At 39.6% G+C, this 20,829-nt stretch overlaps 1 protein-coding gene across 12 annotated transcripts in view; it reads left to right on the top strand.

Moving 5' to 3' along the window:
* Positions 1-20,829, top strand: part of lrrc7 (leucine rich repeat containing 7) — an 83,523-nt gene that overhangs the window by 2,256 nt on the left and 60,438 nt on the right. For 7 of the 12 annotated variants that reach the window (XM_077607003.1, XM_077607000.1, XM_077607006.1 and 4 more), the window contains exon 1: positions 17,872-18,339. Coding sequence is in view for 10 of the 12 variants with exons in the window: in XM_077607000.1 (XP_077463126.1) it covers positions 18,315-18,339 (25 nt within the window). In the remaining 2 variants the exon portion in view is untranslated. Of the gene's footprint in view, positions 1-9,047; positions 9,315-17,870; positions 18,340-20,829 lie in introns of those variants that run through there. The other 5 variants (XM_077607001.1, XM_077606999.1, XM_077607004.1 and 2 more) reach the window with 3 other exon arrangements.

Genomic DNA, 20,829 nt, shown 5'->3' with positions numbered 1-20,829 from the left:
CAGTGTTCGTCACAGTTTTATCCGTAATTACTGCTTCTTGTCGTTTGTCAGTGATAGCGAATTGTGGGCAATTGTGTTTGAAATTTTGTATGTTTGAGTGTTTCTTCTTTTTTTTTGCATTACATTACCTCAGTCAGAGAGGTTGAGCTTGCCTTGCATATCAATGTCATAATGAGCTCATAATACATTGGTAGTAACTGGCTTTGCTTGTAATAGATCTTTGGTCCATGTTGTTTCAAACAAAATATGATTTTAAAAAAGCTGATGCTGTAGCTGAGTTGACATGAGTTGTGAATGATCAATTCCCCCTCGGTGGCAGTGTGATTGTGGGTGCCACTGATTGACTGTCTCTATGTCTGACATGTGACTGACTGTTGACCAGTCCTGAGTGTAGTCTGTCTTTTGCCTGAAAGTCAGGTAGGATAAGCTCCAGCACCCCATAGCCATGACCAGGATAAGCGTTGTTGAAAATGAATGAATGAAGATTATAACGTGGATAACTTTTGAGCAAGAGTTAAGTTTTTGTTTGTTTTGATTTTGTTGTGCTTGAGTGCGTGTTAGTCCCATTATAATTATTTTTGGAGGGTTAATGATTTAGGAGGGTAAGAAGTCCTAACTTCTTAAGTTTAGTAAACTGGGTTTAAACTTCAGAGTTAAAAATGATGTTGATTACCTTCGCTCAAATGCCTCAGTCAAAACCACATCGTCTGCCTGTCTGAATCGCCAGCGGCCACTGGTGACCAACAGTCTGACTCACTTCCTTCCAAAATACTCAGAGGACACACAGGCCCAGACAGGAAGCCATGTGAGTGAAGAAAGGGGGCAAAAAGCATTGGCAAAGTTACACAGAAAATAGCTTTACTGGGTTTAAAGTTTAAAAAATTACTAAATACTTGTAAAAAAAATAAAATATGCAAAAGGAATGCATTAAATAGACTGGAAAATGAATTATTCCATGTTGTAGAGTGACCCACACAAGAGTGATAGGAGAAAAATATTTGATTATATTATTCATAGTAATTGACGCTGTTGGCTGTGTGTTCAGCAGGTTTGCCTCACATTTCTGAGTTCAAGGGATCAATTGTTTGGGAGGACTCCGACCTTCCTGTATGGAGTTTGCATGTTCTCCCCGGGACTGCGTGGGTTTTTGTTGGTTACTCTGATTTCCTCCCCCATCCCAAAAACATGCATGGTAGGCTGGTTGAACACTCTAAATTGCCCCAAGTTATGAGTGTGAGTGTGAATGGTTGCCTGTCCCCTTGTGCTCTTGTAAAAAATGTTTTCATTTTACAGTATATAATTGCTTTGCAGTCAGTAATTAGATTTAATCCAGTAATCACGGATATCTGTCAGGGTTTGGGTTAGTTTACTGTTTTGGTTTATTTCACGTTGGTGCTGTATGCTTTGCCCCAGTGGTGTGCCGTCAGGGCCTTCAAGGCCTTCTCTGCTGGCCTAAGAAATATCTGAATCACAGACTGATGTTAATCATATTTTGTCCATGAATACTTATTAAATAATTCCAAATTGTCTGTTAGCTTCCTTTCATTGCTTTCCCCCTGGTTGCACTGCTTCCAGATGTGTGTTTTCATATTGAAGCATTTAAGCAATCATATTTCAGCCATTATTTGTTGCCAGGGTCAGAAATCTGCCTCAAGGCCTTCACAATCAGTTCTGCAGGCTCTGGTGCATTAAACAAGCCTCGATAAGACTGTTGCTTTAACCAATCAGATTTCGAGGTGGCAACACCACAATGCCTTCTCGCAAACGGAGGGATACGTCATTGCCTTCTCGCAGGCGTAGGGATACGTCATTGCCTTCTCACAGGCGTAGGGATACGTCATCGCTTTCACCAACTATGATTGGCTAGTGATAGAGTGGACTAGCCAGAGCTACCAAACTGCATCTGGAGCGAGCTGCACAAGCAAATATATTGTTGTGTTGATTTAAAGCCATTTTCAAGACGGAATTTCCAAGAAAAAAAAGTTGGGCATCATTAAGAAAGGTCGGACAACTCCAAAGCAAGCAAGCCTGTCACAACCGGGAACAAACATTTTCAGCACTAAATCGAATAAAAACGTATGCCAGAAATATGATAGGACAGGCTCGACTTTCAGCATTAGCTTTGATGGCAATAGAAAAGAAGGAAGAAAGATAGGAGGATGGATATTGTGTACAGTTAAAAATGATTTTTGGTGAGTAAAATATGACGATATTCCTAAATAATATTTCAATTGTATGAAATTTCCGGGGAAGGTTGTCCTCCGGGCCCGGTTCTGATATCTGAAAAGCTCCAGTGTTCGTATTTAAGCTCCAGTGTTTGTATTTAATCAATAAATGCTGCTAGGAAGTGGATTTTCCTCCATTTTAGTGCAATTTTTGCCGGTTCGCCATGGACGTCCATCGCTGTGTTTTCCCGGGAAAATCACCCCCTGGCCCGGTTGTAATGTCTGAAAAGCTCCAGTATTTGTATTTAATCACTAAATGCTGCTAGGGAGTGGATTTTACCCCATTTTAGTGCATTTTTTGCCGTTTCGTCATTGACGTCCATCGCTGTCTTTTTCTCGGGGAAATCACCCCCCTGGCCTGGTTGTAATGTCTGAAAAGCCCCAATATTTGTATTTAATCAATAAATGCTGTTTTCAGCTGGATTTTACCCCATTTTCGGGCAATGTTTGCCAGTACTCCATTGACGTTCATTGCTGTCTTTTCAAAATCACCCCCCTGCCCCGGTTGTAATGTCTGAACAGCTCCAGTATTTGTATTTAATCATTAAATGCTGCTAGGAAGTGGATTGTACCCCATTTTTGTGCATTGATTTATTGATTATTTTTTATGTGTCGCAGCTGTAGCTGCAGTAGAGGTTTTATAGCCATAAAATAGTTTTTGCTGAAGGCGTCACTAGGAAATGCATGAAATATGTTTCAGGGACCATGATGCATGGTCATGTGTACATTAATACAGCTGCGAAAAAACATGTTCATTCAGCATAGTATACTTGCCACCTGTTTTCACATTCAAAGACAGTGTGCTTGAAATCACATTTTTTTTAATTTGCCAATTCTAGTAAATTTGCTGTTTTCTTGCTTGTTTTCAAAAGTCCAAAAACTGATCCGCATTCGAGAACACTGATAAAGGACAACGTGAAGGAGGGTTCCATTATCTTTGCCATTATACTTCCATGGCTTGTTCTCCTTTCAAGTCTGCAACGATGCATTTCCCAAAACAACAAGCAGAAATTTACCTTTTCTAAAGGGTGTGTATGTGTAGTGTTGGCATTTTCTGTCAAATCAGATGATAATACCAGAAAATCAGTGGATCAGTTATCAAAAAATAACAACTGCAAACCTATGGAATTCACAGTGTTTTTCCCCCAAGCAATGATGTGTGTCTATTGTTGCCTATTAATGTTACAAGATTATGGCAGAACACAACTTTTTTTGTGCAAAACTCCTCAACCCATTTGCACAAAAACGCCTAGAGATGGGAACGAAGTAATAATTTTATTGCTTTGGTGCAATTTTATTGCTTTTGAGCACAAGAACAGCAGCATAAAGAGCACCTAACAAAATTTAACAGGGAGTCAAGTAGTCGGATTTTTCAGGTGTGCAAAGCAGAACACTTAGAGGCGTACATTCTAAACTGACTCACAAAGCAAATACTCAAACAGCTCATCTTTGCATTATGCCAAACAATGTTTGAAACAGAGGTTGGTCAGCTACAAATGGTCAAATGTTACAAATAAGGAAATTTGCGAGTCACTCAGGTGTGAGTCAGTTAAACATTTACTTCCACTGTCAAATATTATGTGAAAAATATGCATATACAGGCAGTGTTGACATAGGTGGGTTATTTTCCAGAAATGCCTCTTAAAATAATTTAATGGAAAATTATGTATTAATGTATTAGGTGCACCCTCCTACTTGTTTTTTGTAAGGTGTGACTTTTTGGTACTTGTATTTCTTGCATCATATCATGCAGCTTCAATTTTTTTTCTCCGCGGCACTACACAAAAATTCATCCCACACGGTTTCTCCTCCGTGTTACTGATTCTTTAACCTCTTCGACTCAAGCCAGCAGTGACTTTCCTCTTCTGGTTCTCCTCCTTCCTTGTTCGAGTTTCTTTTAGTGGCTTTTATAATGCATGGTCATGGTAATGATAAAATATGAGATTTTTGCATTGGTTTATATTTGAATTTGAATATGCAGATATGTTCTTTTCTGCAAGACAACTCTGATCACACACTGTCCACCCACACACAGAATGCTCATGGACATGCACACACGCACAGAGCCACAGGAGTGAACACCCTCTGACTGGCTCTTCAGACCTTTAAAGTTGTTGATGATTTTCACACAGTTTGTGATACCCTCTTTGAATCAAGGAAGTGTTGATAATGCCCTGCTAACAGCATTACTTTGCTGATGACAATTTTCACTTTTGTTTGTCTGAACAGAACAATATCAAAGACATTTTGGTTATATAGTGCAGTATTCAGCAGTATTTTATGAGATGAAAATGCCCTGAGAATATATTGTGTTCCAATGTTTTCTTCAAATAGGCTAAATGTTTTGTATAGTTTTAGAAATGCACCTAACTTGATGTACATTTTTTCTGCCATTGCATGAAAAAAAGAGCTAAATATGTGAACTTTGGGCTTTCACCTTTAAATCTCTTCTTCATTATCATAGCAGTTATGTAGTAATAAAATACATGACTTTATGTTAAACATTATCTTTGTGCTTTTTAAATACTGTTTTACCTAGTAAAAATGAATTTCAGAGTATGAAACACTTACCGACAACAAAATTATTGTCCAAGATCTTTTTAAGCAAATTTATATTTTAATTTTTTTTTTACCACACATCTAGTTTGATCTTGTTTAAATCACTTAACTGTATTTGGATGAATTAAAGATCTCGGATTGGATGCACGAGATGTTTCTAACACTTCAATGTCTATTTAACACAGTTCATTAGCTCATTAGCACAGCTCACTAAATGATAGGGATGCAAATTTATTGGCAGTACTATAAATTGACAACAAATTTATAATGAGCAAACAAAGCTAGTAAACACTGGTTAAATGTTTTATTTAAATCAACTGTAACTTTGCTCATGGTTATGGCAGCACAGCTGCTACACATACAGTTCATATATTGACCTATTATAGGCCTAATTCACTTTGATCAGGATAATTCACAAGACTTGTTCTCCTCACGCCACCTTCCACATTCTCATTAGTTTCCATGGTAACAAAGTGTTGCTGAGCTGATTCAGCCTGCGCAACAATGAAACTCCCGCACAACACCACACAAATAGGTTTTTATACATGTACACGATACGTGGCACACCCACACACGGATAATTATCGTATTGTATACTACACGTTGGCTACACATTGCTTTCTTTTTTTTCCTCACTACTTCTCTCATGTATTTTTATTTGATGCATTCGACATATATACAGTGAATCTTGTTAAAGCAAAGCGCAATGTCTGAAATTTGTACATTTCTCTAACTGGTTTCAAGAGAAGTGAACTCTAGAAATGCGCACACTACACAAAAACTCACTCAGCAGCCCACTCAGGGCAGAAAAGAGACAAAGACAGAAACAGAAACACAAAGTAGGTTAGAGCAAAGCATTCTGGGAATGCAGGATACCCCCTGGGCCTCTGAAAGACACATTCTTCTTCCCTCTTTATATTGCTTCAAGATTTCACTCTTTTTATCTCCATCCTTTCCTACATTTAAGCCTGTATGCACAATGCTATCACTATATTTCTATTTTGTGTCATGTAATGCATACAGCACTGAAAGAAAAATTACAAAAATCAAGTCATCACTGCACCAGATTCTTTATATATGTCTCAAACCATTAGATGTTGCTCTCTCTGTTGCAACTTGATGCCTGTTTATTTTCTATTTACTCATGCTGTTCCACTTTCGGCCACCACGTGGTGTAAGTACACTATATATAAGGACTGTACTTTGGACATGACGCTCAACCTTCGCCCACTGTTGAAGGAAAGCCACTTGAAGAGATACATCAAAACCAGGTTAACCATTGCAAATAGTAGGCTGTAGGAACGCTTTAAATTGTACCTCAGTGTGAATGTGAGAATATTATTTCATCTCATTGTCCTTCGCGATCTGTTGGTCATCAATTCAGGGTGTCCCCTGCCTACTGCCCATAGTTGGCTAGTAGTAGTAGGCTCCATCGACCCTTGTGAGGATAAGTAGAACGGAAAATGAATGAATATTTTAGAGTAATTATTATGTTTTAAAACACTAGTCCCTCTACTTACGAAAGTGGTTCATTTCAGAGGTGGTATTGTAACTCGGATTTTTGTAAGGAGAAGCGTATTTTACATTGAATTAGCATAATTCGATCGACAATTAATACTATCTCATCTCATTTTCTGAACCGCTTTATCCTCATTAGGGTCGCGGGGGTTGCTGGAGCCTATCCCAGTTGACTTCGGGGCTGAGACGGGGAGACTCTGAATCGGTAGCCAGCCAATTGCAGGGCACAAGGAGACGGACAATCATTCACACTCAAAATGTGGCAATTCAGGCAAATGGGGGCAATTTAGAGTGTCTAATCGGCATACCATGCATGTCTTTGGAATGTGGGAGGAAACCAGAGCAACCGGAGAAAACCCAAGCAGGCCTGGGGAGAAGATGCAAACTCCACACAGGTGGACCAACCTGGATTTGAACCTAGTATATAGTATACTTCCATTGTGAGGCCGACGCCCTCACTTCTCAGCCGCCGGGCCACCCTATATATATGCAGCCCGGTGGAGTGAGTGGTTAGCACGTCGGCCTTACAGCTCTGGGGTCCTGGGTTCATGTTCAGGTCGGTCCACCTGTGTGGAGTTTGCATGTTCTCCCCGGGCTTGCGTGGGTTTCCTCCGGGTACTCCGGTTTCCTCCCACATTTAAAAGACATGCATGGTAGGCTGATTGGACACTCTAAATTGCCCCAAGGTATGAGTGTGAGCGTGAATGGTCGTCCGTCTCCTTGTGCCCTGGGATCGACTGGTCACCGATTCAGGGTGTCCCCCGCCTCTGGCCCGGAGTCAGCTGTCAGCTGGGATAGGCTCCACACCCCCACGACCTTAATGAGGATGAAGCGGTTCAGAAAAATTAGATGAGATATATGTATGTTTATATACACATAAAAAAAAAAACAATAAATTTAAAAAACTAATATATAAATATATATATATATATATATATATATTTATATATATATATATATATATATATATATATTTATATATATATATATTTATATATAAACGTATGTTAACATATATGGCCTATATGGCCTGTTGCTCTCCATTTTATCAGTGTCATATTAAATAAAAATTTGCCTTTCCCGAAAATAAAAAATAAAAATTATATATATATATATATATAAATATATATATATATATATATATATATATATTTATATATATATATATATATATATATATATATATATATATATATATATATATATTTATATATATATATATATATATATATATATATATATATAATTTTTATTTTTTATTTTCGGGAAAGGCAAATTTTTATTTAATATGACACTGATAAAATGGAGAGCAACAGGCCATATAGGCCATATATGTTAACATACGTTTTTCAGATAATTCTAGCGCCAAAAAACAAAAAAAACAAAAACACAACATAACAGGCTGTCGGTGGTCAGCGAGAAAACCTTAAATAAGTCACACTTGAGTATTAGTTGCAGACCCAGCCAAACTATGAAAAAATTGTGACTTATAGCCCGCAAAATACGGTACTATATTATATTTTCTTGCATACACTCAAGTGTGTGTGTGCGGGTGCATGGGTAGAAGGTGTGTATTCGCTCTTTTCTCTGTGTGACCGTCCCAGAAAAGCAGACCTCAGGGATCTATGTTCCATTTTAATTCCTTTATTATTTCACCCATCACTGACATGATTCTATGATGGATAGGATAAAAAGAGCAGGAGTGTGATAGATGTAGGCTATAGAGTGGAGTTTAATGTATTACCATCCTCATTACTTTACGATATGTTTTGGGGAAAAAAATAAAACTTCACATTTTGGAAAGATTGAGGATTTGGAGAAGAATTAATTTCACGATATTAAAGCACATACTCGTTATTTTTTTTTTTTTTAACTGATGCCCTTCAGCTGACTGGCGACCAATCTGGGGTGTAGTCTGCCTATGACCCAAAGTCAGGGGGCATAGGCTATGCTGGGATAGGATTTGCTATGTTTGAGTGTAGATCTGTACAGGTTGTAGTTTACCTTTACAAGAAGTCTTGTGGACATGCTCCAGCTCCCCATAACTCAATATTTTGATGAACAGCATCAAAAACTAAACGTTGGAAGAAACTAAAATAATGCCATCTTTTTATTACCAATGGATTATTTCAAAGTTTAAGTTGACTTATTAACTTTTATGTTCATTAGTATTATGAGCATTGCCTTCCACAAACACTTGCTTCAAGATTTTTTGGAATGGTGCCATTTGTGAAGAACAATGATTGTCAGTTGGTTTTTGCTGTGGTGATGATGTTGGCTCTAAGCAGGTTGGGTGGGGTGGTGGTGGTGGTGGTGGTGGGGGTACTCGGACGTTTTGTCGAAAGACGTTTGGTGCCCGGACGTTTGGTCCCCAGACGTTTGGTCGACCGGACGTTTGGTCGACCGGACGTTTGGTCGACCGGACGTTTGGTCGACCGGACGTTTGGTAGAACGGACGTTTGGTCGCCGGGTTGTTACTGTTGAAACCAGCTCTCAAAATTATAATCATGAGACAGAGAGAGTTTAATATCTAAATATCTAATATCAAAATATCAACAGTAAACCTGGCGACCAAACGTCCGTTCTACCAAACGTCCGTTCTACCAAATGTCCGTTCTACCAAACGTCCGTTCTACCAAACGTCCGGTTGACCAAATGTCCGGTAGACCAAACGTCTGACCAAACAATAACTTTACCAGGAATTAGACTGCCAAAGTAAGCTGACCAATTTTTTTTTGTTCACAGAGCACCTATATGACTCCAGTAGGAAGAATCTGCACCAAGACCACTTTTAAAAGGAAACTCATTCATGGCCCCAGTTCTCTTCGACATGTTCACAAGAGCTTGGTACCCATAAGCCCTTGCCAGGGGCCACTGGGTAGAGTCACAAAAAGGTAGAGATGAATCTGACCAACCATAGGCTGTCACCTGGAGATATAGGCTTCAGTCATCATTGATCTCCAGGGTGGCAGTCACTACAACGCCAACACCAGAACTTCATCGGCCATCACGGTAGGTTGGTGATAATGACATGAGCTTTTGTTTTGTTTGGATTTTAATTTTCTAGAATTTTTTGTTTGCATAATGAGCTACAGTGAGGAAGAACCTTTAAATTTTGCCAACTATACAAGGATGGAGGGATTATATAAATATGATGTATTTGATGGGATAAACAGGAGGATAAAATAATTCTACACGGGTTATGCTTTCGGATCCTCTACATTCAGATGAGTTAGTATTTATATTTTCCAAGATGATAAATTTCAGTGAATACCAGCAATGCTTTTGCTGTTTCATTAAGATTTCATGGTTGGACAAAGATGAGAGTAGAATTTTGCATTTAGTAAAAAAAATATGCAAAGTACATTGACTGTTGCGGTTAGAACTGATGCTTTTTTTGAGTTGAAAAGTCACCCACGGTGGTTTCAATAGTTATAGAACTCTCAATGGGCTAGGTTGTGTGTTTAATTATTTATATAAAGTATATTCGTTTCGGGCCAGCCCGGCGGCCAAGTTGTTAGCGCGTCGCCAGTTCTGGGGCTGATGGTTCGATCCCAGGTCCTCACTGTATGAAAGTTTGCATGTTCTCCCGGGGCTTGTGTAGATTTTCTCTGGGTACTCCAGTTTCCACCCACATCCCAAAAACAAGGAGCATAGGCTGGTTGAACACTCTAAATTGCCCTAGGTATGAGTGTGAGTGTGAATGGTTGTCCGTCTCATTGTGCCCTGCGATTGGCTGGCCGCAGGTTCAGATTGTCCCCCACCTCAGGGACTTCGATAGGCTCCAGCAACCCCTCCCTGTTGTGAGGATAAGCGGTTTGGAAAATGAATGACTGATTATTTATTTCAGTGACCATTAAGCATCAGAAGTGTTAACATATTGTACTTACGGCAATGATCTGAAGTGATTTTTTTTACTCCCCGAATCTGGTAGATGGATGTGATGTAGCTGTAAAACAGAGAATTAGTTCACACTTTACAAGACGTATTGTTGAGCATAAAAAGCATTCATTATTAAAGATGTTTCACGCATGCTAAAGGCACACCTCTGATTCCCAGATACAAAAAGGACTCAGTAGTGAAAATAATGCTAATGTGCTGTCAGTGATTAAAAGAAATCTGACTTAAGTACTTTACTGAACATAGAACAAAGTTAATGATAATACTGGTGTTCGTTAGCCCTCACTAACATTCTGGTATGAGTGACATCATGGACGTACGTGATCTTCGTGTATACGTGGGTGTTGGGCCCTACGTGCAGCCAGTTGAGTGTAACATTTGCTTGGTGTAGGTTTATTCTCTCCATGTCCTTCCTTTCTCCTCCTCGCTCACTCCCATTATCTGCTGTTGCTATAGTAACTTCCTAATCATGCATGTTAGCTGAGTCAGGAAAAAAGAAAAGCCTTCCAACAGGAGAGTGTCAATCTGGGTCACTAGGTGGCAGTCAGTTACCAAAGAGCATAAAATTTAATGTTGCTGTTATTTAAAAGGTTTCTTCTCGTATGTTTTTATTCACACCACTTTCCATATATGCTGTTGGCTGCTGCTTTAAAAATAACTCCTTTTGTGAGTGGAATTTACTGTAATGACTTTTTTCCAAACAATGCGACGTTGCAGCGAATATTTCATGGTAGATGAAGCACTGACAAATGATTCTTTGTGACTGCATCTCCCGCCCGTGCTACTTAATGGCTAAAGTATGGGAGAAAAAACACAAGGGAAACACTCCTGGGACCATATTACAAGAACATTCAAATGAGAAAATCCTGTCTTTACCCACTTTTAGCAAGCAATTTCAAATTTTGCTAGCCCTGGTATTGTTGGGAAATTGATGTTGTCATCTGTGCGAGAAAATAACTATCTGCAAACTACCCTGAATGCCATAACGGTGTATTTTAAATGTTTGAACATGTTATTGTGATTCCTGAACGCTTCTGCTTGGGTATTGTTTCGTGCTTGTATCGCAAAAAAGCCATACAATACGCAAAACAACTTTAAATCGTTCCTTTCTAAATTAAAACTAAGTTAAAAGACTTAAAGCTAGGCATAAAGTCTTTTGACTGTTGGTTGAAAGCCCATGAATGCTAGTTCCCTTCGAATCCTCTAGTCTTAGCAAACAGTGGATGTTCACCTTTTTAAAATCGTCTTTTTTAAAAGCATCAGATGGAGTCTTATTCATTTGTGAATTCTCCAGAGTTTTTGATGAAGTTTGACAAAACCTCTGGCAAGCTTTGCGGGTGTTACTCAGCAAATACATCCGAGTTGCTATGTTGCGTCTGCATCACGACTACGAAAACAGCTCAAGCCAAAGTTTATCGTTTGCGAAAAGTTGCTGCAAACAAATAGAAGAAATCACGAAGGCTCTCATGAGAACTCGCAAATTCAGGCACGATAACGTGAATTCCATAGAAATATGAAAGTGGCATGTCCCACCTTGACTATACCACTTGTGAATAAACAATGGATGACTACAACCTTTGTTTTTCATAGTTTTATCAGGAAACAAGTAATTAAATGGACTTATCTATCATGACTACAATAAGATCCTTCACATCGTAGACATTTCGCTGGCAGAGGAATTTGCCAGATTAATTGACATACTTGAGAATACCTACGACAGGGGTGTTCAAACTTTTTTCCTCCATGATCTACTTTTCACGGAGTTAACCTTTCCACGATCTACCTTTTTTTTTTACAGGCCACCGACAAAGCTCAGCAATTATTTATGTTGGTGTACCTTGAATTAGACTCTATCAACATTTACGGGAGCGGCAGGGAACAGGGGTGAAAATCCACTCTCGATTCATGCTAAAGCTTACTGAGGACATGCCAAATTAATAAGAGCTTAACTAAGGAAACCGACATAGGGGAGGGATCAAAATATTATGGTCGTGCGATCTACTGATAGTTCCTTGGTGATCTACCGGTAGATCACGATCTACGTAATGGGCACCCCTGACCTACCACGTTGTGAACGCAAACAAACCGCTTGCAGTATGAATGTGCTTTTATTGTATAGTTGCCAGGTACACTAATGACCGGTGTCCCAGGAGCCAGATCTGGCCTCCCACATCATTTTGTGCCACCCGCCAAAGTAAATTATGTGTAGTAGACACCATGTTTTATTATTTGAATCATGATGACAATTTGGAAGAAGATTATAAATGCATATAGAATATTTACTGTTTTGACCTTTTAAATGAATAAATACATGTTTCAGTCAGCTTTTAAGTATTTAAAATAAATAAATAAATAAAACATACTAATTCTGGTTTTACATTTTTTATACATTTACTGTCCTTGTCGAATGAAAAACAAATGATTAAAAGATAATTCATTAGTGGATTAATTTTGAAAGCCTATTTGACAGATATAGCTATTCCAAATGAAACCATAACAACAACGTGGCCAACAAGAAAAAAAATGTTGCTGAGAATATCGTATATAACTATCTATATCTAGATAACGTATAATGGCATGCATTAGATATAAGTTCACATAAAGAACAATCTCACTGCATGATTTGGATATCTGTTCTTTTAAAATATGTCTAATTATCCGTGGTTAGACTTAAATGGCCATTCTGTAGTGGCAGTAAGGGTCTTGAAAACAAATCAGCATTTACCTGAAATTAACAGTTTTCCCCCAAACAGAGACCTATGGAGCTAAGGGTGCATTTGGAGAATATGATACACATTGAGCATGGATGGATGATTCTCTTCGGAATTCGAGTGTTTTCAAAAGGGAACATTTGTCATTATGCTTAGAGACTTTTAACTAAGTAGCACTGTCATAATGATGTGTTAGGCCTTGGGATGAATTTAAGTGGATTTTTTAAAAGGAGAGATTTAAAAAAAAAGAATATACTGTATTATTATAAAAGCTGCATGTTACAAAGTAAAATATGTAATGGATTTGGGCCTGCTAATGAGACATTTAGCTACTCTTCTCACAACATCTGTGTTGAATCAGGTCATTGCTTTAACTCTCATATGAGTTACAGTCAACAGTATACGCTGTCTGACAAGTTTATATACTTGTTGAAACAATGTAGCAATCTACATTTTTTTCAACAAAATGCTTCTTTTTGTCACTGGGTTCAATTCTTCCTCGGAAACGGTATAATTGCGTGTCCAGTTGTCTGTCTATAAAGTATGCACCCTGTGATTGACTGGCGGCCAATTAAGTATGCAGTCCACTCCTTTTTACAGTCTATACAAGGGATTGATGGAAGTGAGAGGCAGAATGTTGCAGTGCAAGCAGAAAATATGATGTAATATTCAGTATATATGAATCATAGACGATTCCCAGAATTAAAATTGAAGGGTGAGTCTGGAACAAAAACAATGGATGGAGGAATGGATAGATAGATAGATAGATACACTTATCTGCAGTTGGATACATGGAATGATATAAGCTCTCTGTGTTGCACTGCTTTCCAGTTTCCTAGCAACTCCCATTCACAAAATGCCGGATAAAGAAACAACATCCTGTGTAGAGGCTCAATATACCTTCAGATAAACTCTGAGAGTCGGAAGAAAAACACAGAAAGGTGGCTTCTCTGAGAGGAAATTATAAAGCCGTTAATGTATTTTTTTTCATTTCAACTTTTCCCTTCAGGTGTCGCCACTGCAATTCTGTTTCTTCTCTCTGACCTTGTCTTGTGCATCCTCTTCTCCCACGCCAACCACCTTCATGATTTCGCTCACCACATCCTTGAACTTGTTTTTGTTCTTCCTCTAAGCCTCCTGGTTGGCAGTTAGAGGCTTAGCATCTGTTGTCGAATATATTCACTATTTCATCTCTGGATACATCCAAACCATTTCAGTCTGGCATCTCTGACTATCTTCTAATCTTCCAACATGTACTCTCCCTCTGATGAGCTCATTCCTGATTCTATCCATTTTGATCAGCCCCAAAGAGATCCTTAGCATCTTATACTCTGCTACATCTTGCACTGCTTCCTCCCCTTTCCTCAGCAACATTGTCTCCAGATCAAACAACAACCCTGGTCTCATCAAATAGTTCCTTTTATTTTAGCTAAAACGCTTTTATCACACATAAAACCTGGCACTATTCGCTGCCTGTTTCAGCTTGCTTACACACACTTTGGACTGTTGACCCCAAGTATTTTAACCTCTCCACATTCTTTGTCTTTTTCACTCTCTCACTTTGTTCCCTCTCATTCATACATACACATGTATTCTGCATCTTGCTTTCATTCTTCCCCTTTCTAGGGCAAAACTTAACCACTCGAGCTTCTCCTCCACCCATTCCCTTCTCTCACTATCGATCACAATGTTATCTATGAACAACATAGTAAGTTGAGATTCCTGTCTCACCTGGTCTGTCAGCCTGTTATTCGCCATATCGAAAAAGAAAGGGCTCACTTTAAACTCCTCTGACATAGCGACAGCAGGACTCACCAGTCTCACAATCATCATCATAGATACCCCAAACCGTGTTAGGGTACATCTATGCAACTCGAGACTCTCTGATACAAAACCATTGTTCCCCTCTGGGCACGCTGTCAGAAGCCTTTTTAAATCTACAAAGACGCAACACAGCTCCCTCCAATCTTCTTTATGTTTATATTTTAACTAACATCTGCAATGCAAATACAGGATCAGATCTGATACTTCCTTTGTGCATGAAACCCTAACCTGTTGTTCACAAATTCTCACCTCTGCCATTAGTTGAGCCTGAAATACTCTTCCCCTTAGCTGAATTGTGTGGCTTATCAGCTGCATTCCTCTTCAATTGCCAGAGCATTTTTACCTTGTTTTTAAAAATGGGCACCATCACACTTCTCCTCTTTTCCTCAGGCATCTTCTCACCATGTAAGATCTTGTTAAATAACCCAGTCGGAAACACCTCAGCTCCCTCCCCTAGACAATTACTATATATCATCAGGACCGAGTTGCTTTCCATTCTTCATTCTCTTCCAAAGCATTCTCTTCACCTTCCCATCCTTTGCAGAAACACATTTAAAGGAGAGTTTTTAGTGATTTATTTCAGAGGGATACTGGTGCAAAATCCTTCATATTAAGGCAAATACCAATATGGTCAATATGTCGTGGAGGGTTATATTTAAAATATTTAAAACATTCTCAGGGGGCCGGCTGCTGAGTGGTTAGCGTGTCAGCCTCACATTGGGAGACCTGGGTTCAAATCCAGGTTGGTCCACATGTGTGGAATTTGCAAGTTCTCCAGGTCTGCGTGGGTTTTCTCCGGGTACTCTCCCACATTCCAAAAACATGCATGGTAGGCTGATTGGACACTCTAAATTGCCCCTAAGTATGAGTGTGAGCGTGAATGGTTGTTTGTTTCGTTGTGCCCTGTGATTGGCTGGCCACCAATTCAGGCTGTCCCCTGCCTCTGGCCCAAAGTCAACTGGGATAGGCTCCAGCACCCCTCGTGAACCTAGTGAGAAAATGAGATGAGATGAGAAAAAATGTCACAAACTATTCAGGCAAATAGTTTAAAGGTCACATTTACAACAAGAAAGGGGCTGGGTTACTAAGTTGTCCCTACACAAGTTGTTGGATGAAAAATAAAATAGATTCAAGGTGCTTAATTGGACACTATGCTTACTTAAAAACAGAAAGTATCGGTTTAATGTTAGGGCAGTCATAGGCCTGACTGGAAACAAAGTGAAGTTAACTACCTAGTTAATGAAACAGCTATAATTAGTCATTATAGTGATGCCATTGTCGTAACATACTTGATAATTGTAACTACAGCTATAATATCCACTTTTATACATTTTAGATGTTTTCGGCCCTACCATATTATTTTATTCACTGAAGCCACCATTCAAATTGCGATTTTGGCTTTGGGAACAGAAAGAACTGCGTTTCTCCCAAAAAAACTCTTTGGGTCTCTTGTATCTGATTTACATAGGCACAACGATTCACCATTTTGGGCACCCGCAGCTTCTTGATTCTTTCCGGGGCTTCCGTAAAATTGTATGACTGGTTGCGTTGCAGTTTCTATTCAGGTAACACTGAAAGTAACCACCAAAATGATCAATGTTTTTTTGATCCTGTTCACAAAAAGATCCTGTAAGGTCAATTTTACGATTTTCTTCTAAATATACATGAAATCTGTTTGAGAATAACTGCTAAAAACGCAGGCCCAAGCCGAGACAATTACTATATATCATCATGATCTCTGGGATAAAGCCAGAAACTCTTTTGGTTGGATTTTTGAAGTTTTCAAAAAAAGGAAGCGATAAAAAGAGACCAAAAGTGATGCGCATCACAATCGTCTGTGACCCCCCCTAAAAAAAATTAACAACAACATAGTGTCAGAAGAGCGATAAAGACATTTGTAACAGCAAAATGACAAACGTGAAACATTTTTTTTCTCACCTTAAAGATTGGCGCTCCTGTAGTCGAATAACGGGGCATACCAACTGTTCCGATAAAAAGAGGTGCGAAACCCATCTCTGCAGGAAGTGAGCATTTTACAAATGATAGTTTTGTAAATGTGTAGAAGCAACAAGGCTTTGTCTGTTATTTCATGTTAATTATAGAGCATTCTCAATAACAACATTCAGAATGTCACCTTCAATTCCTAGTTTCAAAGTCATCACTCTATCTGGCACTCTTTTTACCCTCAGGACATTCCTAATAAAATCCTCGTTCAAGATAGCACAATTCCATTTCTCCCCTGTCTACACAATGACAGAACAACTTGAACCCTGCTTCTACACCTCTTACTTTAATACCTACTCACTTGATCTTGTGGAATCACAGTGTGTCTACCTTCTTCCTCTGCATTATGTTAACCGTCTCTCTGCCTTTTCATGTCATAGTTCTAATATTAAAAGTCAGTACTCTCAATCTTAGACTCCTGGTGTTGCTCTTCTATCTCTTCTTAAGTACACATATTTACTCCTCTTCTTTTCCAATCAAGTGTAGTCCAATTTTCACCAGCCTCCTGTTGTCCTACAGCACCAAAGGTTCAGTTAACGTGGGCCTCGACTGATCTGGTATGGAAGTCGTAGCTTTAATTAAAGCAGTTAATATGGGGACCTAGGTTCAAGCCCAGGTCGGTCCACCTGTGTGGAGTTTGCATGTTCTCCCTGGGCCTGTGTGGGTTTCCTCTGGGTACTCTGGTTTCCTCCCACATTCCAAAAAACATGTTTGGTAGGCTGATTGGACACTCTAAATTGCCAGTAGGTATGGTTGTGATTGTGCATGGTTCTCCATCTCCTTGTGCTCTGCGATTGGTTGGCCAACGATTCAGGGTGTCGCCCGCCTCTGGCCCGGAGACAGCTTGGATAGGCTCCAGCACCCCCCGCGACCCTAATGAGGATAAAACGGTTCAGAAAATGAGAGGAGATGTGTGTGCAGAAGCGATCATGATCAAAGAAGATTATTACCTTTTTTTCCTGGTCCCCCCACATTTAGCTTGCACACGTACACAAAACTTGACCATGCAGACTCACGCACAAGCATAGCTTCTACGTCCTCATTCCATCTTTATCCATCTGCCCAGTCCGTTCCTTTCCTCCCTCCCTCGTCCTCTTCCTCCCTCCCTCCCTCCCTCCCTCTCTCGGAGATAGATGGGAGGAGACGCTCCTGCTGTATGCAGCGGTCTCGTGCAGAAGGACACAGCTTTCCCCCGTGCAGCTTCCAAGATCTATCTCCTCCTCTTTAGTGCATGTTGAATTGTCTTTCATGGACCCTCAGTGGGCTGCGCTTAATAATTTATCTCCATTTCATATACTGACTGGAGGCATCTGACTGGTGACACCAGCTGGATTTAAACCACCTCGCGGTGATGGTGACGAGCCGGACTGATGAGCTCATCTTCGCTCTCGGGCTACGGGGGCGGTAAAGATGCGGCTGGTGGACTGGGTCAAGGTGCCTGTCTTCGAGTCACCTCGGCTCGGTTCGTCTGAGTGATCCAACACTGCCTGTCTGCAGGACCACTATTTTTTTCCTTCCCGTTTTTCTTCCCTTCTTTTACTGCAAATTGGATTCAGCACTGATAGTCCAAAGGATGGATAACTATTCTACTTTGCAACGTAAGGTGCCACATTTATTTTACATGAGCCAGTGATACATTGTGAAGGATGACATAGTATTTTATATATAAATATATAGATATAATTTTTAGCATGGTGCATGGGATATAAGAATTATGGTTAAAATACATGAATTGGTGCATCGTATGTGTGATAAAACAGTCTACCATTGTAACAATAACAACAATACCTATATTGTGCCGTCATCATCGGCACTTGTAATGCGTATACAGGAAAATTGATTAATTTTCATTCAATCATATTTATAAGGCCTTGCAACAGCCTGCAGAATCAATTGGCATTGTGTTGATAAACACTGGACAGAAGGTGTCTGTTTATTCGATCTCTTGAACTCATCAATATCACTTCACATACCTTTCTAAGAATTCAAAGAAGCAAGCATGACTGCAGTATGAGTGTGTATGTGTGTTTTGTTAGCGTTCGTGAGGGGGTCTGATGCAGTGTAATTTAACTGAGTCTGGATCATGTAACCAAATAAAGTTCCAACCACAATTCTGTTATGTACCTACACCTGTTAAATGGTACCCCCAGAGGTTTTATAGATCATTAGCTTAATACCCATAGCAGTCTCTGTCACTTTTTATGAAACCTAACTGCCACTCAGCATAATAGTTTATAGCACTTCAAGTTGAAATCATACCACTTTTGTTGCAGTTTGTAGTGGGAAGACATGCTTCTGTCGTATTAGCCAGAATGCAGTATGTCTCTGTGATTTGGAGGTCACAAAAAGAATGTACACAAAAAGCTGCTTCTAATCAAAGGGAATATTTAATTACCATCTTTATTGCAATACATTTCAATGGTCCTTTGTCTGCACTAGCTCATACAGTAGATGGAGTCTATTAATACATATTTCTCGCTGGGCTTTCTACTTGCTTCTAATGTCCTCATTTTGCAGGATTTGAAAACTGCCAATTATTCTATTTTGGGAATGGTTTATTTATGTGATCTTCTCTAGCAACAATTTATCTATTTTCCCTTCCAGAGAAGAGATGAGCAGTTTTGCTAGCTGGTATATTCTTAAAAATATATATACATATATAACATGCCAGGGGCGGCAAGTGGTTAGCGCATCGACCTCACAGCTCTGGGGTTCTGGGTTCGAATTCAGGTCGGTCTGACCCTAATGAGGATAAAGCAGTTCAGAAAATGAATGAATATAACATGTCTCGCAGTATTTTTTACATTGAACACTCAATTTAGGACTCCCATCAGTGATCACTGCCTAGCCTATTTGTCATCTATTTTGGAGGCCAATGTGGATGATCTTTATCTTTGGGCATTTGTTTAATAATGGAGTGTTTTGCTTTCATGTCTCGCTGCATACTCAGTGCTTCGTCCTTGGTTGGTCCCTTGAAATTAGCCTTGCTGTCATTACAGCAATGAAATAGAGGTGCTTTAAGATGTCTTAATCATACTAACATGCTTCCAGTGCCTTTGCTAAGATGATAATTGAGTGGCGGGAAGTCTATATAAATCTTTATTCTAAATACCCTGCTATTTTGACAGCATCATCTTTATTCCATATTGCTTGTTCTAGCTATATTTGTTTCACTATGGATGTCTCTCTCACAGTCTAAATTAAGCAGGTTTTTTTAAAAGGATCTGTTAAATGCATGTTAAACATATGAATAGATTCTCCCCTTAGAGGAAAAATGCATGTGGCTTGCAAACAATACTGGATCAAGATCTCAGCTGCTCCTTTTACAAGATAGCACCATGAGTGCTGCTGCTGGTTGCCTAGTGACTGCATCCGTGAAACCGGCTCCCATCGTCATGGTGATGGGCCAATGGAGAACGGCGTCCCAGAGATTGAAGAAGGACACATATATCAGTACATCTGATGTACAGTGATGCTGGATGAAGGGGTAGCTTGAGATTGTGTTGGTGAAGCAGTGGGTTAGGGGTGGTAAATAAGCATATACAGTCATTCATTTACCTTCTGTACCGTGCATCCTCGTAAGTGTTGCGGGGATTGCCGGAGTCTATCCCAGCTGACCTAGGGTGAAAGGCAGAATACAACCTAGACTGGTCGCCAGTTAGCCGTAGGGCACACTGAGAGACAAATGACCACCCGCACTCAGAATCATACTGCCCCCAGCAGAAATCGAGCCCACACCTGCCTGCACCAAAGTCAGGCGAGTGAACCTCTACACCATCAGGCAGCTAAGCGTATACGTTGAACCATAATTACTCTGAGCATAATTCACTGTAAGCCTGATTCACAATTCCATAACTCATGGTAGATCTATAGTAATTCTGGAGGAGGTGTAAAGCCGTTAAGGACAGTCATTTTTAGGGCGGCACATACTCTCCTGGAGGTACACAGACTGCATAAAACTGCTTGAAACCAGTCTTCTGTCAACGATTACCGCAAGCAAGATAGGCAAAGAATTCACCATAACTCTATTTGTGTCGAAAACACTCCGTGTTTCTTTCTCTTTTAAATATTGTATTCATATATACATA

The sequence above is a fragment of the Stigmatopora argus genome, chromosome 8 (assembly GCF_051989625.1).
Source record: "Stigmatopora argus isolate UIUO_Sarg chromosome 8, RoL_Sarg_1.0, whole genome shotgun sequence".
Taxonomy (NCBI): domain Eukaryota; kingdom Metazoa; phylum Chordata; class Actinopteri; order Syngnathiformes; family Syngnathidae; genus Stigmatopora; species Stigmatopora argus.
Note: the sequence above shows the minus strand (reverse complement) of the source record. Positions and strands in the feature narration are given on the sequence as shown.